This window comes from Notolepis coatsorum (assembly GCF_963971535.1).
Source record: "Notolepis coatsorum genome assembly, chromosome: 17".
In the NCBI taxonomy this organism is placed as follows: Eukaryota; Metazoa; Chordata; class Actinopteri; order Aulopiformes; family Paralepididae; genus Notolepis; species Notolepis coatsorum.
Genome location: NC_140181.1, coordinates 53,777,295 through 53,804,814, shown reverse-complemented (window position 1 = coordinate 53,804,814; position 27,520 = coordinate 53,777,295). Strand labels below are relative to the sequence as shown.

Sequence of the window (27,520 nt, the reverse complement as noted above, 5' to 3'; positions counted from 1 at the left end):
GGGATGGGAGAAAATATAGAAAAATGGGAGAAAAGGTGGATAAAAAAAAATCAATGTAAGTAACTGAAAATATTCCGTCTAATACTATTACAGAAAATACTATCTTGGCTATGTTTGTTGTGGTCTGGAGGCTGACACTTCCTCAGTGGAAGAGACAAACGACCTTCTAATAAATGCATTCTGGATATAGTGGATTTAGTGGATTAGATATAATTTAATTAAAAAACGTTTAGTAGTTAGAAGCATAGATGGTTAGAATAATGTCGGTTTTGTATCCAGTAGTAGGTGGTAATGCAACAATGTTGGATGCCAACCGCATTCAAAGTGAAGAAGAGGTAGACCACTAATTGTGTTCACCAGCAGAGGGCAGATGACCGGAAACTGAAAAGAGGAAGAGGAAGAGTTTATACGGAGAGTGCAAGATTTTCATCATGGCAGGCAGCAAGTTAGTCTTGGAGGGGAGAATAAGTATTATATGCTTTACACTGGGGCTTAGTGTGGTGATAATCCCCATCATTAAAACGCTTTTTGGACACATTGACCTGGTATTCGATTATCTCACGGAGACACCCGGGAAAATAGCAATTTGTATCCACATAGCTGTTATGAATGGCCTCTTGCTAATCATATACAAGGGACCTGTGTATAAGGTAAGCTAGGTAGCTATTTACGCGTCCTAATTGTAGCCCTGCCTGACATTCAAACGACTGGTGTAGCTCATCCAATTAGCTATAATTGAACACATAATCTAACGTTACTTAGCCATATAAACGGTAAACGATCATAGCCATTCGGTCATAACGTTGCTAAAACGTTAGACTCTTTAGCTATTATAAGCTAACACAGTGATGCTAACATTGGCCAGCTACCTAGCTGTCTTAAGCTGATTAGTTAGAAGAGGATTTAAGATGCTGTCGTTCTCCATGAGCTTAAGATAGATCCCTAAGCATGGTAAAGCCGTTTTTGCTATATCTTCAGCCTGGTTAGCTACCATACCTAGCATAGCTAGCTTTAACTTTCTATCCACGTTTGGTTAGTTTGATAACCGACTTGCCTAGTAGTGGGCTGAATTGGTGAGCTAGTCAACTTCTTGGTTTGTGTTTGTTTGTCTAGTTTTCTTCAAGTTCAATGTTTTACGTTTGGAGTGACTTTCCCCCTCCCTTGTTCTAGGTGGCCGTGCGAGCCTGCTTCCTGGGCTTTACTTTTGGGTGTGGCTTAATCATAAGCTGTTCCCAAACCACTTGGACACATTTTGGATGGTATGTAGCCACACAATCAAGAGTAGTAAATAAAGGAACTATGGTTGCATTCATATGGGTCCCTGCGCATGTGGGCATTTTGGGGAATGAGAGGGTGGATAAGGTAGTTAAACTAGCTGTTAAGAAAGGAGAAATAGACACAGTAATTCAATTATCAAAGGCGGAGGAAAAGAGTATAGTGTGGAGGGAAGCTAATAATGAGTGGCAGATGCAGTGGGATCAGGAGACTAGGGGAAGACAATTACATATAGTGCAAAACAGAGTGGGTAGTGTGAGAATCAGGGGAGGTAAGAGGAGGTGGTGATGACAAGGTTAAGAATAGGGCACAGTAAGTTGAAGGGGACTCTTAAAATGATGGGGAAGCATCCAACAGGGTTATGACTGTTGTCAGGTAGAGGAGTCAGTGGAGCATGTAGTGGTTAAGTGCAGGAATATTCATCAGAAAGGGGGGACATGATGGAGGGAATGGAAAGAGCAGGATTGACAGGAGCAGGTTTGAAGGGCATATTGGAGTGTGGAGGAAGTGGACAAGGTAGGAACTGTTTGATTAGCTTTCTTAAGCGAACAGGACTGATGGGACAAATATGATAAAAGGACATTGTAGGAGGTAGATGTTACCAGTTTGGGGGGTAGGATTTGAATTTGATTTCATTTTGTTTTAAGTTTTAATTTTATTTTTAGTAGGTTTGTATAGGGTGGTGATGTTAGGTTTGGGTATTTTGTTTGGTTTGTTCTGGGTTTGTTTTCTTTATTTTCTTTTCTTTGCTGGGTTCTTGCCTTATCCGCTCCAGTTGCTGGGTTGTACAGTAGGTGGCGGTATGCGCCTTTCTGTGGTTGTGACCCGCCATTAACCCCATAGAAGAAGAAGCGAACTACAGTGATGGCCGCTCTTGTTTGTGCGTTGGTTTGAGTTTTCATATTTAGTGGACTGAGAGGGGTGCATGCCATTGAGCGAAAGTGTGGTGCGCTAGTGCACGTCATTCACAACACAGTGAATGATATTTCTCGGTATGGAAGATCAGGGGTATGGAAATCCCATAGAGAAGATTATTGTGTTTGAAAGTCCCTCAGTACCTACATAATCGGAAAGAAGATACTAACCCTACTACCCTCATTACCTACAGACATAATCAGAAAGAAGATACTAACCCAGGGCTCTATGCTAACCTTTTTCCCAAGGAGTACATGTGCTCCTAAATGAACAAATTTAGGAGCACAATGGAACATTTTTCAAAGAACAGAGCCATCTAACCCTGATGTAAACAAGACGAAAGTCTTTCTCTGGTCTGCATCCCCTTAACACTTTCAGTGCCCACGACGTGATATGACGTTTTATCAGCCCCCCCCCCTGAATGCCCATGACGCTAATTATCGTTTAATTTTTTTATTAGCGATCTGAATTCATATTACATCAACCGAGTCTCCCGTTGGTGCACCAGCCCCATCAGCAGCTCAGAATGGAAAAAAGCGCCCCCTATCGTCTATCTCTGAAAACTGCACGTCAGTCGCTTAGACTGACCTGGGATCAGTGATATGTAGAGGCGGGGCCAGCTGGCTCCCTGAGCAGTGGCAAGCCGTCTGCTCAACATGGAAGTGATCGCGGGACGGGAATCGGCCTGGAATATATATTCACAGTAGCCAATCGATAGTAGACGGTAGTGATCGATTTTTGGAATGGCGATCAGGAATTGGAATGATCTTTTTGGAGAACATCTGATCTGAGGTAAGTTCAAGTTTCAAGTTTCTTTAATAGTTGTCATACAGAAGTACAGAATACTTTTATACAAAATGCTTCTTACTGTTACGCTCCAGAGACTGTGCAAGACAAGATAAGTATGAAATAAAATAACATAGTATAGCATGTAAATTAGAAGTAAAAAAGAAATGAGGTCACAGTGTTCAGTATAGACATATGTATAATGTTCGATGCAGAGTTACCATATAATATACAATACTGTGTAGTGTACTAATATACAATACTATATAGTGCAAGGCAGAAATAGGATGAGGTGCAATTTAGGTACAATTTACAGTAGGTGTACGAGTTGTAGTGCAAATCCTTTATCAATAAATATAAAGTGTGTTTGTGTGATCTGAAGTGTGGAGAGTGGGTGCTGCAGTGTGTTGTTTGTTTAAGTGAGTGTGTGGGTGTGTGTGCATTTGATGGTTGTTGCATAGTGTTTATTGTTCGTTTAGCAGCCTGATGGCCTGGGGATAGAAGCTTCTTCTGAGTCTTTCTGTGCTCGCCTTAAGACTCTGGTATCGCTTGCCTGACCGCAGCAGTTCAAAGAGGCAGTTGTTCGGGTGGCTCGAGTCCTTAATAATTCTCTTAGCCTTCCCCTTGCACCGCTTGTTGTAAATGTTCTGGAGGGTGGGAAGCCCCCCTCCAATTGTGCGTTCGGCTGAACGTGTCACTCTTTGTAGTCTGCTACGGTCTTGTGCAGTGCTATTCCCAAACCAGGAGGTGATGTTGCCAGTCAGGATGCTCTATTGTGCATGAGTAGAAGTTCCTAAGGATCTTCTGACTGACTTGGAACTTCCTTAGGCGCCTGAGGAAGTAGAGGCGTTGTCGTGCCTTCTTCACAACACTGTCAATGTGTGTGGTCCATGTCAAGTCCTCGGATATGTGGGCTCCGAGGTACTTGAAACTGTTCACTCTCTCAACCGGTGCCCCGTCGATGCTGAGGGGGCTGTAGTCCTTGACCCCCGACCTCCTGAAGTCCACAATCATCTCTTTTGTTTTGCTGACGTTCAGGGAGAGGCAGTTCTCCTGACACCACTGTGACAGGTTCTCTACCTCTTCCAGGTAGGCCCTTTCGTCGTTGGCAGAGATCAGGCCCACCACTACTGTGTCATCAGCAAATTTGATGATGGTGTTGTTGTTCCGCTGTGCTACGCAGTCATGTGTGTACAGGGAGTAGAGGAGGGGGCTCAGAACACAGCCCTGGGGGGCCCCTATGTTGAGCGTGATGGATGAGGAGGTGCAGTTGCCTGCTTTTACCACCTGGGGTCTGCCCGTCAGGAAGTCCAAGACCCACTGGCAGAGGTCATAGTTCAAGCCCAGGTCCCTGAGCTTGGCTATGAGTTTGGAGGGGACTATGGTATTGAATGCTGAGCTGTAGTCGATGAACAGCATTCTCACATAGTTCCCCTGCCTCTTGTCCAGGTGTGATGCTGCTGTGTGCAGCACATGGGCTATGGCGTCCTCTGTGGACCTGTTGGGGCGATATGCAAATTGCAGAGGGTCCAGGTTGATGGGGAGGGAGGAACAGATGTAGCCCTTCACTAGCTTCTCAAAGCACTTCATGGCTATGGAGGTGAGGGCTACAGGGCGGTAGTCGTTGAGGCAAGCGGGCGTAGATTTTTTGGGTACAGGGATGATGGTGGACTTCTTCAGACAGGTGGGGATGACAGCCTGTTCCAAGGACAGGTTGAAGATGTCAGTGAATACCGGGGCCAGTTGGTCGGCACAGACTTTTAGGACGCGGCCGGGGATGCCGTCCGGTCCTGCTGCCTTCCTGATATTCACTTTTTTAAAGATCCGTCTCACCTCATGCTCTGTTACCCTGAACACTGAGTCTCCATCAGCAGACCCCCCCCCCCCCCCCCCATTGCCGTGGTTTGTAGGCTGGTGTTTTTATTCACAGCCTCAAACCTCGCATAGAAGGAATTGAGATCATTTGCTAAGGAGATGTCACTGTTCAGTTTGAGGGAGGTGCCTTTGTAATCTGTCATTGTTCTGAGGCCCTGCCACATGCCTCTAGAGTCAGCCTGTTCAAACTGAAGTTCAACTTTATCCCTGTAACGCCGTTTTGCCTCTATTACTGCTCTCCTGACGTTGTATCTTGCCATCTTGTGTTCTTCCATGTTGCCTGTCTCCAGCCCGGTGTTGTATGCTGATGTGCGCACTTTCAGAGCCTCACGGACGGATTTGTCTACCCAGGGCTTTTGATTTGGGTAGATTTTAATTGTGGTGGAGGGGATTGTTTCTTCTACCAGAGTACAGACATAGTCAAGCACCGTTTCAGTGTATTCGTTAATATTGGCTGTGTTATCACGGAATACACTCCAGTCTGTGCATTCAAGTGCAGCTTGGAGTGACTCCTCTGACGTCACGGTCCAACGCTTAACCTCTCGCGAGACCACCGGCGTTCGCTTGAGACTTTGTTTATACTTTGGCAAAAGGAATATGGCGGGGTGATCGGACTTACCGAATGGACTAAGAGCCTGTGACTTATACCAATTTTTTTTTTTTTTAAACTTAAATTTTTATTAACAGTTATAGACAAACAGCACTTACAAAAAAGAAAAGAAACTAACACCACAATAAAAAAAAAACAAAAAAAAACAGTGCACATAAATATTTACATGGGTATCATGGTTAGTTGTCTGGTTCCCCTACAGTTGTTTTCCAGGTACTTAATACAAAGGCTGATTGTGTACCTCCCTTAAACAGGTATAAAAATTTAATTCCTACTCAAAGATGATAAATACTGACTAAGGCATGTATGTGTGATCTGGGTCCAGAGACCCTCCTTGAGCTTCTTTCTTCCCTTATCCTTCGTCCTTTTTTTTTGTTTTTTTGTTAACTTTCACTTTGCCTTTTGATTCACCCATACACAAACCACATCATCCCTGAATATTAATATCACACCGTTAAACAGACATAAATAATAAAGTATAAAAACATAAAGCAATTGTAATACCCCCAAAAAAAATTGAAAATACTAACTAAAGCATAGTTGTGTGACATGGGTTCAGAGACCCTCCTTGAACTTCTTTCCTCCTTTACCCTTCGCCCTCTTGTGTTGCATTTGGTTCTTCCTCTGTGATGTCGTTTTCGTTCCCTTTATAATCCTCCCACTTTCCCCATCTTTCCCCAAATTTCTCTTCCTGTAACCTCAGCATGTGTGTTATCCTCTCCATATCCTGTATTTCTTCCACTATTCCTACCCATTGTGCTATTGTCGGTGGGTCTTCCTTGTACCACAGTCTCGTTATTGCTTTTCTGGCCGCTATCAACATTATCTTTATTAAATATTTGTCCCCCCCTTGTATTCCCTTGTGTGTCAGGTCTCCTAAGTAAAGCACCAGTCCTGTTTGTGGTAACCCGTATCCTAATATTCTGATCATTGCTTCCCCTATCTCCTCCCAATACCCCTTCAGCTTCTGACATCCCCAGAATATGTGCGTGTGATTTGCCCCCTCCTTCCCACACATCCTCCAGCATGCTCTTTGTGTTGGTGCATATTTTCCCTTCAGCTCTGGGGTTATAAAGAATCTGATTATGTTTTTCCATCCAAATTCTTTCCATATCCTCGATCCTGTTGTTGAATGTTGCACCTCGCATATGTTCCCCCATTCCTTCCCTGTTATTCCTATCTCTAGTTCTCTCTCCCATTTCTCCCTTATATAATCGGTCGTGTGTCCCTTGCTGGTCATTATAGCCCGGTACAGTGCTGATATTACCCTTCCTTTCCCTCCTTCGTATGCCCTTACTATCATCCTAATTATTCCATTCTGTTCTTCTTCCTTGTCCCCTCTTATTTCTCTATTATAGTAATCTCTAATCTGTAGATATCTGAAGTGGTCCTTGTTTTCTAGTCCAAATTTCTCCTTTAATTTTTGTAGTGTTTGCATTTCCCCCTTCTCTATCATTTTGCATATCGCTGTTGCCCCCCCCCTCTCCCACCTTCTGAATCCATGGTCTAACCTCCCTGGTTTGAATCTCTTGTCATGTGCTACTAGGGATGGGTACCGAATTCGGTACTTTTGAGGTACCGAACCGAAACACGTCGGTACTACCGAGTATCGAATCAAGTGAGAAACCGATTTTTTTTTTTTTTTTTTTTTTTTTTTTACTTTTTTTTTTTCATGTCAACGTTCACACGCACAATATATGCTTACCTAGGATTTGACTTGATTCAACAACAAAGCAGTCGGAGCAATGACAGGCCGAAAACTGTCGAAATTGTAGTTATTTGAAGTTTGGATTTTTTTTTACGACTGAGGTAGGTAAATAAAATTTCGACAGTTTTCGGCTTGTCATTGCTCCGACTGCTTTGTTGTTGAATCAAGTCAAATCCTAGGTAAGCATATATTGTGCGTGTGAACGTTGACATGAAAAGAAAAAAGTAAAAAAAAAAAAATTAAAAAAAAAAAGATTAATACATTTTTTTTTTTTTTTTTTTTTTTTTTTAAAGTACCGAAAAAAGGTACCGTTGGGTACCGGTATCGATTCACAGGTACCGGTACCGGTATCGGTTCAAATGTGAAAGGTACCCATCCCTATGTGCTACCCATCTCAGGACCCCTGACTGCTTCTCCAATTTGTGTGTTTTTACTACTCTGTTCCATATGGTCAAGGTGCATTTGGTGATTGGATCTAATAGTCCCTCTTTCTCTTTAAATAGTTCCCTATCTCCCACCAGAGCTTGTACCTTGTATCCCTCCCCTTCTTTTTCAATGTCTTTCCATCTTGCCTCATATCTGTCGTTACACCAGCACGTCACTGCTCTCAGTTGTGCTGCATAGTAATAATCTTGTAGGCTGGGTACTGCCATCCCTCCCTCTTCCTTTGGTAGTTGTAGTGTTTTATATCTGACCCGTGGTCTTCTCCCCGCCCATATGAACCTCGATATCAGTCTGTCCCACTCCCTGAATTGATTCTGTGGTATTTGTATCGGTAGTGACTGGAATAGGTACAGTAACCTTGATAGTATGTTCATTTTAATGACCTCTATTCTTGAATTGAAGTCCAAGGGCATTACTGTCCATCTCTCTAAGTCTCTCTTGATGTTCTGATTTATCTGTGTATAGTTCGCCTCAAACAGTTTCTCCACCCCTCTCGTGATGTTCACCCCTAAGTATTTAATCTTGTCCATGTCCCATCTTATCCCGTACTGTTCTCTAATTTCCGTCGTTGGGGTATAGTTCCATGCTAAGGTCTGTGTCTTTGTCACGTTTAGTTTGTATCCTGAGTAGTGGCCATATTCCTTCAGTAGATCCATCAGTGCCGGGAAGCTCTTGTCTGGTTGCCTCATGTATACTATCACGTCGTCTGCAAATAGGCCTAGTTTATATTCCGTTCCCTTTATCCTTACTCCCTTAATGTCCTCGGTCTGTCTGATCAGTTGTGCCAGTGGTTCTATGAAAACGGCGAAGAGCGTCGGTGAGAGACAACATCCCTGTCTGGTAGCCCTCTCTAATCTGATTCTATCCGTCAAGCTGCCATTCACCTTAACCCTCGCTGTCGGTTCTTGATATAGCGCCTTGATCATCTTCATCGCCCTCCCGTTCAGTCCGAACCTCATCAATGTTTTATATAAAAATGTCCAGCTCACACTGTCTAATGCTTTTTCTGCATCTAGGCTAATCAGTACTGCGCTACCCCCTTGTTTTTGTATCTCCTCTACTATGTGTAATGTCTTTCTCACGTTGTCCTGTGTCTGTCTCCCTTTAATAAATCCAGTTTGATCTTCATCTATAATGTCTGGCATAAACGTCTCAAATCTCTTTAATATTATCGATGTATACATCTTGTAATCCACGTTAAGTATGGACACAGGTCTGAAACTACTACATAATTCCCTATCCTTCCCTTCCTTCGGTATCGTGGTGATTATGGCTTCCTTCCACGAGGGGGGCATTTTACCCTCCATCGTGTGTCTGAACGCCGCCCCTAACATGGGTGCTAATTCAGTTCTAAATGTCTTGTAGAATTCCGATGGGAATCCGTCGCTCCCCGGGGACTTGTTGTTTTTAGCTCTACTAATTGCCTCTTCCAGTTCTTGTTCCGTAATTATTTTATTTAATTCTTCATTCTGTTCTTTCCCTATCGATGGTAACTCTAGTTTCTCCAGATATGTTTCTATTTCCTCTTCTCCCGCTGCTTTTGGCTGTGTCTGTGTGTATAATTTCTCATAGTATTCTCTAAATGTCCTCTCTATTTCAGCTGGGTCCCTCAATATTTCATTAGTCTTTGTATCCCTTATTGTGTGTATCGTGTTCAACTTCTGTTGCGTCCTAATTCTCCTAGCCAACAGTCTGGTCGCTTTTGGTCCCCCTTCATAGTACGTTTGTTTCATGAACCTCGCTTTTTTTTCTATTTCCGTCAATAATTCCCTATTTATCCTGGCCTTTACTTCTTTGATTTCTCCGAGCGTTTCCTGTTCTTTTGATATCTGGTGTCTCCCCTCTAGCTTCTTCAGCTTCCCTATCAGATTGTGATATGTCTCCGTTCTGGCCTTCTTCAGCATTGCTGTTTTTTCCATCAATTTCCCCCTTATCACCACCTTCAGTGTGTCCCATAGAATGTTCGGGTCTACCGCCCCGTTGTCATTTTCTTCCTTATATCTGGCTATCTCCTCCTTGATCTGACTCACCACCCCCTTGTTATTTAATATTCCTACATTTAGTCTCCAAATCGTGTTCCTCCGTCTCCCTTCTAGATCTACTGTCAGATATATGGCACTGTGATCCGATATGTCCGCCACTCCTATACTGCTCTCCCGTGCCCTGTAACTGTCCCCCGTCGTCATCAAAAAGTAGTCTATTCTCGCATATGTCACGTGTGGGTGTGAGTAATGTGTGTATTCCCTGTCCATGGCGTGCATCCCCCTCCAAACATCTGTAATTCCCATTTCCGTCATCTGAATATTCATATATCTACTGATGGGTGCTCGTCCCTTTCTAGGACTCGTGGTGTCTAGGTCGTGATTCAGTACTACGTTAAAATCTCCCGTGCATATCAATATCCCTTCTAGTTCCATCACTATCATATCAAAAATGGTCTCATATAAATCCCTCTCACTCTCTGGGGGTGCATAAACATTCACTAACGTAACCATTTGGCCCTCCATTTTCCCCTTCACCAGAACAAACCTTCCCTCCTTGTCTCTTACTTCCTTGATCAATTCAAATTTGACTGTTTTTGATTAACGTGATTACTCCTCTCCTCGGGTTCTGTTTAAAGGAACTATAGTATGCATTTTCATATCCAAATCTCTTCAGTTTCTCATGATCCTGTGCTACCAAATGTGTCTCCTGCAGAAAAATCACTTCCATCTCACTTTTTTTACATTTCAACATCACTTTGTTCCTCTTTATCGCATTATTCATTCCATTAACGTTTAACGACATCATTTTTATACCTTAACCTCTGTCATCTTTCTTCTTCTTTCGTCTGTCAGTCCCCCCCATGTCACATTCATTCCCCCCTCCGGTTGGAGCCTCCGCTCTCTTCACCGAATACATATAATGATTAACATAAATAAAAAACATAAACTTTACATAAAGTGCTCCCAAGGCGTTCGGGGGGTCCCTGTGTCCCCCCCTGTCCCCTGCTGGTGGGTGAGGGGTAATTGCTCTCCTAGCGAGAGGCCCCCTCCTGACGGCTTGGGGGTTTGAAACCCTTACCCCCAATCGCTCGTCATATTTGTCCAGCTTTCTTACTGTTTTTTTTTTTTGCTGTCGAGCTCCTGGTCAAAAGCGCTCTGTCCTTCCTTCTGACCAAAGACCCTCTTTTCCTAGGTCCCTCTCAATGTGACTCATATGTTTCAATGTCCCTCCTTCCTCCCATACCCGTGTGCGGTGTCTCCTGTGTACCCCTTTTTACTTTCTTTTCCTCCCCTCTATTTTCTATGTGATGTCCATTTATCCCCTTAATCCCTCCCAACTGTGTTACTCGCAGCGTGTGTATGTATTTGTTTCAGTATGTTCTGTGTCTCGTCTATCAAACCTAGTTATATTTCCATTTATTTCCTCCATCAGCTTGTGTATTATGTGTCCATGTATACGTTGTGTTCATTTCTATATCCTGCCTCTACCTGAGAATGTGTGTTTATGCATGTGTTATTTCAGTTTCTATATTTTGTCTCTCTTTGAATAGTTTTTTCAATCTCTTGTGCGTGTACTCATCCGTTCGCCTCCTCCCGCCTCCTCTCTCCTCCTTCTCCTTCTCTGGCCTCCTCATCCGTCTCCGCCCTCGTTCTGTCACGTTTCACCTCGGCCTTCTCCTCTCTCCTCCCTCCTCTCTCTGGTTTCGGTCTCCTACTCTGGTCCATCTGCGTGCCCCCTCCAATCTCTGCTGCAGGCTCCGCGTCTGGTCCTCCTGTCTCCTTCCTTCTCCGTCCTCCGCCATCTGCATCCCCCGTCGTCTCATCTCCAGCGCCGCCTCTCGTGCCGTCGCATACGTCACCGTCCCTTCCTCCCAGTGAATCCTTAGCGAGGTCATGGGTGACTGGAATCTCATTCCGTTTTCTTTCAGAGTTTTCTTCAGTCCCGCGTAGGACCTGCATGTTATTGCTACCGCTGTCGAGTAATCGTGATCAAACGATAGTCTTTTCCCTTCGATTTCAATCTTCTTGGTCCACGCGGTTCTGAGTATCAATTCCTTAATCTCAAATCTCAGAAAGTTAATAATCACCGCTCTCGGAGGTCTGTCCGGTTTCGGTCTCGGAGCCAACGCCCTGTGGGCCCTCTGAATCTCAATTTTTTTCCAGTCCCGTCTCCTTCAATTGCTCCTTGATAAGCTTTTCTACATAATGGGTCACCGATTCCCCTTCGACTCCTTCTTTCAATCCCCATATTCTGATGTTATTTCTCCGTGACCTCCCCTCCATGTCCGACATCTTTGTCTCCATCTGTTCTTGTTTCTGAATCGCACATGTTAATACCTTGTGTATCTCTGTGTTCCATTCCTCCGCTTGTGAGTTCTGTATTCATTTCACCTCTGAAGTCCTCCTGTTCCTTCCTCAATTCCTCCCGTAGCTTCCCAATATCATTCCTTATCGTGTCCGTGTTCAGTTTTATCGCCGCTGTTATGTTCTCCAGTATCCCGGCCTGCATGACCACGGCCCATCCTGGCATTCCCGTGTCTGCCTCAGCGGGACCTCCCCCTTCTTCCGCCTGTCTCTTCTCGGTTTCGCTTCGGGGACTCTGTTTCTTCAAATTCTCTTCTCGTGTGTTCTCCATTTCTCTTTCCTTCACAATCGTTGTCTCTTCCTTACTTCTCGTGTGCATTTTCATTTTTAATCACTTTTCGGGTCCTTTTTTAACAGTTTTTTCGCTCATTTGACCAGGAGCTCTATCGCACGTGTGTTACCCGTCTGCTCTCATACCGGAAGTCACTTATACCCATTCTTAAATTGCGAGTATACATGGTCTAATATGTTCTCGCCTCTGGTGGGACAGGTCACATGCTGATAGAAATTCGGCAACACCTTTTTAAGACGCGCGCTGTTGAAATCGCCCAGAACCACAATGGCAGCGTCAACGCTGGCTATCTGTTGTTTGTTTACCTCGTCGTGAAGTTTTGAAAGTGCGACCCCCAGTGTTCGCGTGTGGTGGAATGTACACTCCGATGAGGATGATGGACGTTAACTCTCTTGGGAGGAAGAAGGGTCGACATTTTATCGTGATAAACTCCAGGTCTGGGGAGCAGTGGTTAGACAGTTCCTTTGCATTGCCTATATCGCACCACTCCTTGTTTATCATGAAGGCAATGCCGCCTCCTTTCTTCTTTAGTGACTCTTCTGCCGTCCGGTCCTTGCGGAGAACGAAGAAGTGGTCTGCCGGTTCTATTGCGTGATTCGGGACATCTGGACTCAGCCAAGTTTCTGTGAAACAGAGGACGTTACAATCCTCTGGAATTGGATCCGTGCTCTGATGTCGTAAGGAATCTATTTTACCAGTCTTGGGATAATCAGAGTTGTATTCGCTGAGATCTCAGCGTTTTCCCTATATATGTGTGTGCGCGATCGCTTTGAGGAAATCAGAGAATCGATTTTCAGCTCGCGGCCCCAGCGTGCATACGTACACATATACTATCGATAATCTAGCGTTTATTTGAAAACGATTCATAAATAGGCCGAAAAATGACAGTTTTTGTGTATTCTAGAATATTCCAGTAAACGTCTTTTATCATGGAACATTTATATTTTCCTTGAAAACGAGGGCTTTTCAAAATGCTATAAAACGAAAATGAACCGATAAAAAAACAATCCGCTTCGACAATGTTGACTGGAAAACGAGTCATTGATAAGCGACGGGCAGATTAGACACATAGCCATCATTTAAAACAGATTAGGCGTTATTAACGCTAACATTGAAGTGGATGGTGGGCATTCAACCGGTAAATCAAGATTAAGCTTGGGCTCTGAAAGTGTTAACAATTGTGTGTATTGAGCTATTCTGCAATCTGTTAATAAAGTTTTCAATCAAACCAGAGATAGAAGAGTGCTTTTCACCATTTATTTCTGCAGTTCACACATAAAACAATACAGTTGTAGTCTTCTGGGCCCTGTTCCTCGTACCTGGCTAACTGAGTTAGCCGGATAATTTTCAGGATAACTTGACTTAAGCTAGACCTGTCGGTTCCCCAACGCGCGATTGTCTAAATCACTATGGCAACAGATCTGAAAGTTTGAACCTGGTCCAGCGCACGGTTTAGTTCAGTTAGCTGGATAACCTGCATGGCCACGCCCTCGCAAAGAAATGCCAGCTCTCCTCACAGTCTAGATCCCATTATACATTCTGAATTATGTTTTTGTGCTTAGTTTTTCTAGAGGGGGCTTTTGAAATGTTAAATAATAGACTTAAAATGCTGATAATAAATCATATTCAGCCTATGGATTTACTTTGTCCGAAATAATGCACGTTATACGGATACGGCGCTCGCGACACACACAATGTGGTTATTTTAATAACGGATCATTGCAAATGTGAATCAACCTATCTGGGCTTTGGCTCTGATTCGTTTCATATTCTCGGCTGTGGATGTATTGCTTAACGGAGCGCCCGGATTGTGTTTCATTCAAGCATACATTGAAGCGTCTATGCGTGGATTGTGGATGCGAATTACGACAAATCTGAATATGTGGATTGTTGAATTGTATCACTGTCACTCACGTTATTGTGATATTGTAACTGGGATTAAAATGTCTGAGGAGGAGGAGATGCGCTGTTTGACGGATTTGATGACGTGGATGTGACTTGAGAAAATGAATGAGCAATTGCAAGCTTTTGACGTTTTGATGACGTGGACGTGACTTGAGAAAATGAATGAGCAATTGCAAGCTTTTGACGTTTTGATGAATGAATTTGAGAATGCATTTATTTGTTCAAGCACTGTTATCTGATGATGAACAAGAGGGTGATTAACATGACTGGTGTTACTGGTATAAACCAAAGGTTAATCAATTCAATGCATGTATGGATGATGTCCGAAACAGATTAAAACCTGATTAATGGTAACTGTATAGCCTCCAACTCCCTCTCGTCATGTGACACGTTATTTCGGGGGTCACGCCTTGGAAACTTTGCGAACCATGTATTTATACAGTACATACTACATGATACCTAAGCACACATACAGTACAGATATCCTCATAAGTATCTATTAATTCGTATCAATTAGATACTCTTTGGGCTTGTTTTTATCTACTTATTCTGAAATAACTCATTCGATTATTCATTCCATTAAGCCTACTGCCAGCAGGCACATTTAAAGAAATATAATCTGATTGATTGGGCTAATGAGGGACTTAAAATTTGCCTATAGATTATGCATTTAACTTGTCGGCGAGGCTATTGAGCCGTACTGTATTGTACCCATTCTGCAATCTGTTAATAAAGTTTTCAATCAATCAATGCCGTTAGAAAAGCAGGATTTCTGCGATCGACACCTGCTGTCTCTTCAGGTGAGGCGGCCGCGCGCAATTATCCTGAGTATCAAGTCTGGTTCGAATTAACAAGACTGAATCAGCGTTCGCGGAACAGGGAAAGCCTGGATTCAAACATCGGGTTAATTGAATCTGGATAATGGGACTTTTGATCGAAAAGGAATAGGGCCCTGGTCACTACCCTCAGCAAAGAGAGATACAGAACTGCTCTTTTCTTTTGTAATGAGCGTATAGTATGTCAGAGGAGAGGGTGGAGGGGCATAGGGAGGGCAGGTTGCCTTTCACTAGTCTGAGACTGTTTGAGTTGGGGTGAAGGGCTTTCGGTTAAGCATGAGAGTTAGTGAGAACGATATGAAGGAATGGTCTGATGCATGCAGGGGAGTTACCGTGGTGTTAATGATGGAGTTACGCGAAAATATGAGATCCAATGAGTTGCCTGCTTTGTGGGTGGGAGGCATGACAGTGGGAGTCAGGTCAAAGGATTGTAGGAGGGAGACCACTGTGTCCAACTGAGATGAGTCAGGCAGGTTGAAGTCTCCCATTAGAACGTGGGGGGTACCATCTTCCAGTAAGGAGCTTAGAAGCATGTCCAGCTCATCTGGGAAGTGATCGAACGGACCTGGAGGGCGATAGTGTAACAATGGTGAGATTGAAAGGATTAGAGACGGATACTGCATGATATTCGAGAGAGGAGAGTGACAGTTATGGGAGTGGTGTTAAGTTTGTAGCCGATGAAGGAGATGTCATGAGGCCAGTGCCTCCACCCCGTCTGGAAGGTCAAGGTGTGTGAGTGAAGTTATAGTTTGTAGATAATGCTGCAGGTGTTGATGAGTTTTATATTTTTTTAATCTTTTTCCCCCTCCTTTTTTCTGATTTTTCTCCCATCCCACTGTTAGTCGTTATGCCAATTCCCAACCCTTCCTGGTTGTTGCGCACTCCCCCCTACTGTTGGTCCGAGAGGCCGGAGACTGTCGCATGCTTTCCTCCGACGCATGTGCAGCCAGCCGGCAGCCAGCCTGGCAGCGCAGATTCTCACCGGGAGAGTGTAACGTGTGGAAGGTCACACTACCTCCCTCCAGATCCTACCCTCGCTGTGCAGGCGCCCCGACCGAACTGTAGGGGTCGCTGTCCACAACGCCCAGGACCCACCCATCAGCTTTCCCACCCCTAACACTGCCAATTGTGTTAGTATGAACGACCAGCCAAGCTGATAGCAACGCCGAGAGCTGGATTCGAACCCAGCGTCTCCAGCGTTGATGGCGAGCGCCTTGCCCACTACACCACCTAGCCGCCCAGGTGTTGATGAGTTATTGGGGGTTATCCAGGTCTCAGTTAGAGCCAGGAGCTGTAGATTTTGACTATGGACGTATGCAGTAATGAAGTCGGCTTTCTTGACTGCTGATTGACAATTCCATAAGCCTCCCCTATATGTCTACAAATATTGGATCGAGACTCAGTATCAGCAGATACTCTATATTAAATGAATCGGGCAAAATATCTTCATCGCGACCTCCCTAATTTCTATGTTTATATGTGATGAGGCTTAAATTGGCCAACCCCACACCACAGGAAGAAAAAAACATGTTTTTGAGTGGAGAGGATCTTTAACCTTGTATGCCCGGTACCGGGCCAAGATTAATTTCACATCACAAATAAAATCAATACAGTCCTTATTAAGTGATGTGTTTCTTTTTCAAATGTAGCCACGAATAAAGACCCTATCCATATCAAAACAGCAGTCAAAGTGTATATTTTCAGCACTAAGTTAAATTAGTTTAGCAATGATTTAAAGTGAAATATGAGCTTATAAAAATCTCTGCATTGCATCGGAAACCGGATGATTTACACATGAGGACATGATGCCGTCATAAAATCATTGTAGTCCTACGAAAGAGGGGCTTTCGATGGACGTCGAAATTCCATAAAACTACACTACCCAGCTCACACCAGCCGCAGACATAGGAAGCCTAACTATTTTCCTTTTACAAATAGACGCGAATGTCGTGATTATATCTCACAGGTCGAACAAACCTCAACGTTATTGCCATAAAATACAACGTATATTGTTACTTTACATTTCTGTAAACGTCTAAGGGGTCAAATGGCGGAGCTATGGACATTATACAAAAGTAACTGTACTTACAGTAGATTTCATTCAGTCTTTGTTGCCCTGTCTCGGGCGCCTGGTGGTACTAAATCCAGATTTAACTCTGCCATTGGAAAGAGGAGATTTGGGCCGATCCATAGATGTATGACTTGGCCATAATAAGGTCATTTATAGGCCTGATCTATATTCTATATTCATATTTCATATTGCATGTGGCCGGATGGCAAAATTCAGTACTGTATCTACAACACACCCTGTAAATCATCTACCCTTTGTTCATTTGCTTAGATTTTTTGTACACTTGATCTCAAGAAGGTGCTGAATGAGCTCAGTGGCACTCTTTCACTTTTGGTCAATGTTAGCATGGTGCACTGTCAAAGTAAAAAAAAAAAAAAAAAAAAAAAAAAAATTTATATTCTCCTTTTTGTTCATTGCAATTTACTCGAGCATAGTAACAGACACACTATTTCTGACTAGAGCTGCCGCGATTACCGCATTACCGCGGTATCGCTGTTACATCACGGCCACCGCAGAGTAGGCTGAATACCGCGTCACCGCTGTTTTTTATAATAATAATAATAAATTACCCTCCTCTCGTTGGGCTTGCGGCTCTGCAGATATACCCTACTCCTCTATCGAGGTTCCAAGCGACCCTATTGGGTACCAGAAAAGTCACGTGAAACATTGCAGACCACTGATTGGTCAGAAGAGAGACGCGTCACACGTTGTAGCGTCATGCAGTGTGTTACCACCAATCGGCAAGCGCGTATTAGGTTTTTACTTCCTGAATGTCAGCTCATCACAACACGGCTAATAACGTTAGCTTTAACTCTCCGCCGGAGTGGACTACCATCGCTCCTCAGGAGTACTAAACGAGACATAATGATTTTACTGTCTGCAACGAATGTTATAATAAAAGCCCTTCGTTCTATACACTTGTCTGATTGAAAACTTTATTAACAGACCGCAGAATGGGACAACTCAGCATGCTCTGAGCAAAGAAAGGAACTGAGATATGAATAGAGTATTGCTTGCCTTGCTATGGTCCGGTAAATACGCTCATGTTATTGAACGTATAACTATATAATGTTAATGCCACAAAACGAATGCCTTTATTATAAAGTAGTAACTTTATAGTAATAATAATAAGAAAGGGTCGGGGGGGTTAGGGGTAACCACCCCTGCCACGACACCGAGTGAACTGCGCACATTTACATTTACATTTACATTTAGTCATTTAGCTGACGCTTTTATCCAAAGCGACTTACAAGTTCTGTACGACAAGCCATCAGGAAGAGCACAACTCTATCAGCTGAGTAACAATGTTCATCAAAGTGTTGAGTGCTACAGTGTAGGTTAGTTTATTAGGACAAGTGCATGACAGTATGGTTAGTTAGGGTTAGATTTTTTTTTTTTTTTTTTTTTTTTTTTTTATAATTCAGATAATGGTTGAAGAAGTGCGTCTTTAGTCGACGGCGAAAGATTGGACGTGTTTCGGCTGTCCTAACTGGGGTGGGTAGTTCATTCCACCATTGTGGGGCAAGGACTGAGAATAGGCGACTTCTCTTTGATGACCCTCCCGGAGCTTGGATAGGAGTAGGTCTGAGGCGGCCAGAAGATGCAGAGCGTAGGGGTCTTGAGGGTGTGTAGTTAGAGACCATTGACCGGAGGTAGGCGGGAGCAGTTCCCTTTGCCGCACGGTATGCTAGGTCGAGGGCCTTGAAGCGGATTCGTGCAGCAATGGGGAGCCAGTGCAGGTCCCTAAGAAGTGGGGTGACATGGGCCGACTTCGGTAGGTTTGAGATCAGGCGGGCCGCTGCGTTCTGAATGAGTTGAAGAGGCTTAGTGGCAGTGGCCGGGAGGCCAGCGAGCAGTGCGTTGCAGTAGTCGAGGCGGGAGATGACTGTTGATTGGACGAGGAGTTGGGTGGCTTCTTTTGTCAGGAAGGGGCGTATCCTTCTGACGTTGCTCAGGAGGAATCGGCAGGTTCTGGTTGTCGCTGCGATGTGAGCAGAGAAGTTCAACTGGTCGTCGAGGACAACACCAAGGTTCTTGGCGGTCGGGGACGCGGTCACAGCTGCATTCTCGACTGTGATGGAAAGGTCGGTCAGGGGGGAGGATTTGGCCGGCAGGTGGAGCAATTCTGTTTTGCTTAGGTTCAGTTTGAGGTGGTTGGTCGTCATCCAGGCGGAGATGTCGGACAGACAGGCCGAGATCCGCTCAGAGACGTGGATATCTGAGGGAGGGAAGGAGAGGAAGAGTTGAGTATCGTCGGCATAACAGTGGTAGGAGAAGCCATGAGACGTGATAATGTTACCCAGTGATTTAGTGTAGAGGGAGAAGAGAAGGGGTCCTAAAACCGAGCCCTGGGGGACACCCGTCCGCAGGGGGCGGGTGGCCGACAGGGTCCCTCTCCATGACACTTGGTAGGAGCGGTCATTGAGGTATGATGACAACCATGTCAGCGCAGAGCCAGCCACTCCCATTCCTGCGAGGGCCGCGAGGAGGATCTGGTGGTTGACTGTGTCGAAGGCTGCAGATAGATCTAGGAGAATCAGGACAGAGGAGAGGCCTTTCGCTTTTGCTAAGTGAAGTGCCTCTGTGACCGCAATGAGGGCTGTCTCTGTGGAGTGACCAGTCCTGAAGCCTGACTGATTAGGGTCTAGGAGGTCATTCTGTAAGAGATAAGCAGTAAGTTGGTTGGATACAGCACGTTCAAGTGTTTTAGAAAGGAAGGAGAGAAGAGCGACAGGACGGTAGTTGCCTATGACGGTAGGGTTCAGGGATGGTTTTTTTATGAGGGGCGTGACTCTGGCTTGTTTTAGGGAGGTGGGGACCACCCCCGAGTTGAGTGAGGAGTTGATGGTTGCAGTTAGGAATGGGAGGATGTCTGGTGCTATGGTCTGGAGGAGTGGGGAAGGTAGCCGGTCCAGCTGGCATGTAGTCGGACGGTTCGACGTTACCAGTGTCAGGGTCTCGGCTTCTGTAATGGGAGAGAAAGATGACAGAGTGAAGGATGAGGTTCTCGATTCAGCATTTGGAATGGGTGGGGGTTGGGAGAAGGAGCTGCGGATGTTCTCCACTTTTTCCTCAAAGAAGATCGCAAAGTCTTCGGCAGAGAAAGATGAGGGAGGGGGGGGTGGGGGGGGAGTGAGGAGGGAGGACATGGTAGCATGCAGTTTGCGAAGATTCTTGGCAGAGACCTCGATCCTATGGTGAAAGAAAGAAGCTTTGGCATTACCAGAGGGGAAACTTCGAATCCGTGTTTCACTTTCAATAACTAATGCGTGCTTGCCGAATCCCAAACAATATTCATGCTGCAAAGTCATCCTCTAAAGATAGACATTTAGACTAGAGGCAGGCTATATGCTATAAAGAGTAGACTACTACTAAAAAAAAAAATGCATTCAAACTTTTATTTATTTTTTGTGTGCGTGCGGTAATAACCGCGGCGGTAGGAAATATTTTGCAAATGTGTGCGGTAAGGAAAACATCAATACCGCGGCAGCTCTATTTCTGACACTGGGAATATTGTAGAAGTGGAGCAATCTTCCATTTACTTGGAATCTTATTGTACTTTTAGGCGAATGTGAAATGTGAAAATATGGCTAGGGCTTAGGTTAAGTTAACTGTACCATCCACTCCGGCAGGTACATGTGCTCCTTGTCGTTCTTTCACTACTCGGAGTACCTGGTGACGGCCGTCATCAACCCTCGCAGCCTGTCCCTGGACTCCTTCCTGCTCAACCACAGCGTGGAGTACACCCTGGCCGCTGCTTCGTCATGGCTGGAGTTCACTGTGGAGAGACACACAGTTCCAGGTCTGTCTCATACAGGGCTGGTGTTATACGGCCAAATATATCATAAAGATTATCTTGTTATTTTGTTCATATAACGATGTTTTTGTGTTTTTGATTTGTTTTGTTTTTGTGATGGTGTACTTCAAAATGGTTGACTCTCTAGTGCAAGTTTTTTTCTTATACTTCTGTAAAGTGAAATTTGTGTATTGGATTACATATACAGAAGATAAAGAATATGAACGTCAAGATAATGGAAACTAGTGTTGTCATTGTCTACCCTAGTCACCAAGTTAAGTTGTTATATTAATGCTAGCTAGCGTTAATCAAAGATAATCTTTGATTAACAGAAGCTAGCATTGGCTGTAACATTTCTCAGTTTACCATACCCAACATTGACATACCAGGCGCCAGTGCTGTTGATGTGCTCATAAGCTGACATAACGGCACTAACACTTAAACAGTCAAAGAAGATGTTATATACTATCCACTGTGGGGTAGTTTAACACTGACGACCGGCGCGGCCCGCGGATTTAGGCCTCGGAGGACAGCAGAAAGTAAACAAACCGATGTACTTTCAAAGAGCTTTATATATCATTTATAGTATTGCTATCTGTCCATTCTCATTGTCACTTGAGTGCATAAACGGTGCCTTCATAATGGCTTAAAGAAAATAAAAATCCATCGGTTGGTTGTCATTTTATAGCGTCGTGAATATAAGGTATAACACACTTTTCGTCTAGGCTTTTCTGCAGAAAGCTAGATAATAGGCTAAACGTTGGCACCGTTATATCAACCGCCATGTCTGCTGTATATATACGAATGAAATAAAACAAACTGCGTAGCATCCGGACTATTACAGAGCATCTATGGATGAAATGGGGGTGGCGGGGAACGCCGATTACTATTATTGATCCGCAATACAGTGTGCGTTCAATATAGCATTTTCATGTGATCGCCGGCAGCATTTCCTCACCAGTCATCGGATTCTGGTAGATCGATATGCACATTGGCTAATCATAAATCCCATTATTCCACGCTGAAAAAAATGCTCTCCAAACTGATCCAAGATGGAGGATGTTCGGCTGGGATCAAGGAACTATGATCCGCCCACAGAACTGTACTTTTTTGTTTTTTTTTAAATTCACAATGATACTGCAGTGGAGCGATGGCGCCCCTAAGCGGGTATGGCCGGTACTGCATGTTTCGAAAGTCAAATATCTGAAAAGATGCTGGTAGTGGATCGGGTACCTAAGAAGCGCTATAAATATGGAATAAAACAATAACAACTCATCACGTATGGGCGGCTACGTGGCGCAGTGGGCAAGGCGCTCGCAACGAATGCTGGAGACTAGGCTCGAACAGGATGCCTCCTGTTCGAGCCCCGCTCTCCACATTGCTTTCAGTTTAGCTGGTCGTCCACAGTAATACACATTGGCCGTATTACGGGGAGGGAAACTGAAGGGTGGGGATCGGGCGTTGTGGACAGCGACTCCTACAGGTCGGTTGGTGCGCCTGCGCAGTAGAATCAAGAAGCGACAGGGGCGGGGCCCCTCCAAAGCCCAGACCCCCGACGCTGAAAGATCGAGCCGCGCAGGTGAAAAGATGCGACGGCTGTTACCTCGAGTATCGGAGGGGACTCGTGCTATGTATGACTTAGTCCACATTGCAGCCGGCTTGTGGGAGGCAAGAAACAACGTTCAAAAGACAGGGGAGGGTTGAATTGGACGATATGAAAATTGGGATGGGAGAAAAATAGAAAAAGTGGATTAAAAAAAAGAAAAGAAACTCATCACGTATATACTCGTGGCTCTGGTCCACAACGCTCTTTTTCGTAACACGTATATACTCGTTCTCGGACAGCATAGTGTTAAGAGGACTACATAAGATAAGATATTCCTTTATTGATCCCCGTCGAGCCAATGTTGCCACACAATGATATATTTGTCTGCCTCCGCTCCCCTCCAGAGCTGAAGCAGATCAGCGCACTCAGTCTACTAGGCCTTTTCATGGTGCTTTGTGGGGAGGGCCTTCGCAAGGCAGCCATGCTGACCGCCGGCTCCAACTTTAACCACATCGTGCAGAACGAGAAGGCCCAGAGCCACGTGCTGGTGACCGGTGGAGTCTATTCCTTCTTCAGACATCCCTCCTATGTGGGCTGGTTCTACTGGAGCATAGGAACACAGGTGAGTCATGTCATGCTGGGTGTGGTGGTAACCACATAACTCCTCAATGGGATCCAAACTTGCTTCCAAATCCAATCTGTGCGCATCTTTTTGAATTGAAATCATGTCAAAATATGAAATAAATTAAATGGTTTAGTGGTGTCTCCACATTCTCATTCTCTGCTGCAGTGAGCTTTAACTCATTGACCGGCACACTGTTTTCCCATCTCTACTCAATGGCGCCAGCGTTATTGACCATTTTAGCGATGTTTGCGGACCCATCGTGTGTTCTGTATTATAGCTATGGAGACGATAATATGGCTCATTTGACAGGCATTGTTCATAGTCCAACACTGACTAACCAGTTAATTTCTACATACTGTAGTTTGTGCACTATTCCATGCTAAACATCGCCCCTTTCCAAAATAATCCAGTCTTTTCTCCTAGAATGTGAGATATGACACGTTATATGCATTATGCCCAAATCGTTCGGGTTGCTCGCCTGAAACTCCAAATACTTCCAAATCAAAGGTATATACCATATACATATGTGTCTTCACAAAATCATCAAGGGGGGGGGGGTCATTTTAACTCGAAACTGCAATCGTTACCAAAAGCATGTTTTAGGTCCGGTAAAATACGACACTGTGATCGGTACAGAAGCATGTTTTAGGTTAAAAAGAAATACCAGCAGGTTACCTAAAAATAGACCTTACCTCAGTCAGAAGGTACTCTAAAATGAATAAATCCCAGTCATCCCATGGCGATCGCAATTACTCATGTATATTGGGCATGGCTACCAAACGGGAAAGAATTACAGCTTTGTAGTTTATTGAGCCTTAGCCAGCACAGCCAGTTGTGAATCACACTATCAAAGTCATCAAAACAGCCATACAATTGAACAATGATGATGATGACTTTATTTCAGACTCGAGGTCCATTACACATACAAAACAAGAATACAATAACAAAAGAAACAAGGCCAACAACATAGATTAAAATACATAAAGGCATCAGTTCCAATGTTTCCACAAATCAGAGGAGTACCTTGTATCACTTCGTTTTACATCACTAATGGCACCTATTATCTTGTTTTTTGACTCTAATAAACGACACATAAATTTAAACATCAGGTCCTCAGCAGAGCATGGAAGGTGGGGACATTTGTAGTGACAAACAAATGGCTTGCACTAGTCAGTCTTGGGAGCTTAAGGAGGATCCTAAATGCATCATTATATGCTACCTGCAGTTTTTAAATGTTTGCTGTTTTATAATTACACCATAGGTGTGCCGTATAAAATGGAGTACAATAGGCTCTGAACAGCCTTATTTCTACATTGTCTGTGCACATAAGATTTTCGTGCCAGCATATTGGCCTGTGCATACAGTTTGCAGTGATTGAGTTGCATCATGTGACACAAACCATGTCTCCGCTCTTCACCAATGATGAGCGGCTCCAACATGCATCATGATGTACTGTACAGTAGGCACTTATGTCATTTCTAAACACTTGGGCTGATCGACCATCTCACTTTCCAGGTGATGCTGTGTAACCCTGTGTGCATACTGGGCTACACGCTAGCCAGCTGGCGCTTCTTCCGCGAGCGGATCGAAGAGGAGGAGCTGTCGCTTGTCCACTTCTTTGGCGAGGACTATGTGGAATACAAAAAGAAGGTGTCCACTGGGCTACCCTTCATCTCGGGCATCCGCGTCAACTAGGTTTCTTGACACAAGAGAGTGCTCGACATCTGAACTTGGCAGAAAGGCACTAAAGAAGGGGAAAGCCCCAGTGAGCGTGACGGCCACCCTGAGCGAGGGGTGAGACCCTGGAACTCACTTGAGACCCGGACAGATGAGATGGGGGGAGGGGGCTGGGCTCCCACACCTTCTACGAACCTCTTAGTGTCTGAACAGATGAAAAAATTCACCAAGAAAGACCTCAGATATTGTACATTCATTCCGCTTAACCATTGCGTAGGTTTCAGTTTAATTTGTTTTTGCACCCTTTTCCCAGGCTTGTTGTGTGTTCACCGGATTTAGAAATGTTGTGTTCTTTTTAAGAGGTTACAGAGTTATCAAAACGATCCTCTCTTTAGCCAAGTTGGGGTTGCTCCACTTTCAGGTCATTCAGTTCAAAGCGGAGTGAGAGCAATTTCATTATATATCCCATATGAGAACTCACTTCTTAATGGAAAGATATTTAACATTTGTGAAATTCTAAGAAAATCCAGCTTTGCAATAGAAAGTAAATGGACCCCCAACCCTTCCTTATTCAGGAGCTGCATTGCTTTTTAGCATGGCGTCCTGAATCTTAACACTGCAGTAAGACTGGTGGAGTATGTGTCAGGTGGCCCTTGTTCACATACATACGCCACTTCTTTCTTTCTGTCAAATAGCCCCCAAGCCCAACTCTTCAAATTCATGTCCACTCAGGCTCAAATTGCTCCACAATCAAAAATCCCTTGTCCTCAATTCATGTGATGTTTTTCTATGATGGCATTTGAAATAGCTGGGTTTACTACGCAGTATGAAATCTGACAATCCATTCAGTGTTCTGTCACCCAGGGTGCTGTAGGTTTAGATGTGTTTCTGGGCTCAGGAACATGATAGAAGATTTCCAAGTAATCAGCATATAATGATAATCAAAGGGAAAGGTCACCAGGGTCCACTGTCACCCCGAAATCTACTGGTCCCAAAAACATATTTATATTGTACCCAAACAAAGCGCTGTAATTATCAATGATCGCTTAAATACTGTAGAAAATGTGTTTTACCTTCTTGCTATGACCTACTCTATAAACATATAAAGTATCATATTTGCAATTTGGGCATTGATTATTTTCTGAATATAGTGGTCAGAGGCTAGGACAGTGTTAAAGGAACACGCCAACATTATGGCAAATAGGCTTACCGTCTCCTCCAGAGTCAGACAAGAAGATATACCAATTTCCTCTCTGTGCATTCAGTAGAAGGCTATCCGGCTGCAAGCTAGCCTAGCACAGCACAAATTAATGGAAGCGGATAGGGACCAGCTAGAGTCTTAAGATAGGCTAGTGATCCGTATCCGCTTACATTAATTTGTGAGAGGAAATTGGTCTATACTTGTTTGGCTCTGGACAATCATTTCCCGTAATGTTGGCATGTTCCTTTGAATTGATCAGACTTGAATATAATTTCCTGTTTCCACAATCCACACTGGTCATTTTAGCAGCCCTGCAAGTGGCCAGTATGACGCATTTACCTTGTTTACTCATCTGACTTACTGTCCTGCAGGCCATGATCCTCACTATTGAACAAGGGTCACTTTGATCCCTGTAGTAATAGCTTTGTTTTTAGTGAAGGACGAGAGACTTGGCACTGTCGTTCTTACTTTCCACAAGCAATACATGTTTTATAATATACATCTCTTTTTCAGGAGCCTTGTCCTGAAATAGTAGCATCCATTTCCTGTCATGTTTCTGTGACCATCGTGACCCATCTTGTGTTTTTCTTTTTCTGTTTTGGCATCATTCTGGCAGTCGCTGTGTATTCAAAACAACAACAACCAAAAGATGGTTCAGAGAGATGTGAGGCACCTTTCCCACGACAGCAGTCCAGACTACAGTCTGTCTCAGGTCCATCTAGGTGACCCCTGCCCTCCACTCTGTGGTCCCAGACTTTATGGAGTGAGTGAATTAGTGAGTGTGTGTGTGTGTGTGATTGTGTTGGGGTGGGGTGGGAGGGTATTTATGAGTTTCTTTCTATTTGACTTGTATTTGTAGCACATTTATTTGTGTGATGAGCACTGTATAGGAATAGATTGGACCAGTTAATGGAACACTTCACCAAAAAATGGCACTGATTTTATCATGCCCGTAATCTTCCAAAACTATAAACTTGTCATGTACAAAATCTGATTTGTGGTATTGAGTGAAAAGAGTTGGGAGGGTGTGATGTCATTATGAGATGTCACATAATCCAGGAAGTATTAAACGCAGCTCTGTGGTGAAAAGGGAGAGACTAAATTAATTTGTACAAGACTTGTGTATAGTTTTGAGACGCATGAGACTATGGACATAATACACTGGGGATGTTTCCATGCTAGTACATCCGTGTGTCCTTTGTAGTCCTTCTTTACACAATGCCTCGTCCTTGGCCTCACGACGCAACACTCGGCCTAAACATCACTCGGATTTAAATGTACTGGTCTCAAAGGCTGATACTGAAGTTATCCGCAAAACGTGACTTCACCCATAATGATTCACACGCTCTGGACAAAGCCTTTGACTTAGGATGGAACGCTTGTCCCAGACACATCCTAATATGATGCACTTATGTACATTTTTATTCATTTTCACCAACTGCTCATTCATGATGGCAAAATGAACCCTGTACCCGACCACCATGTAAGCGATCTTTTATGTGCATCCTTCAGCTGTTTATATCCAATGCTAACAAGTAGACACGCAAAATATTTGTTTCATTTTCCCAGTGTATACATCAGTCTTATTTTTTTCGTGGAGTGTTCCTTT

General features: G+C 44.1%; 1 protein-coding gene across 1 annotated transcript; it reads left to right on the top strand.

The window, feature by feature from the left end:
* The first annotated feature begins 429 nt into the window (after positions 1-429).
* Positions 430-26,708, top strand: icmt (isoprenylcysteine carboxyl methyltransferase). The gene is made up of 5 exons (XM_084333797.1): positions 430-650; positions 1,171-1,259; positions 20,699-20,868; positions 22,813-23,030; positions 24,549-26,708. Exons 1-5 carry the CDS (start codon positions 432-434, stop codon positions 24,726-24,728), a joined length of 876 nt encoding a protein of 291 aa, XP_084189923.1. The 5' UTR covers positions 430-431; the 3' UTR covers positions 24,729-26,708.
* The last annotated feature ends 812 nt before the right edge of the window (positions 26,709-27,520 follow it).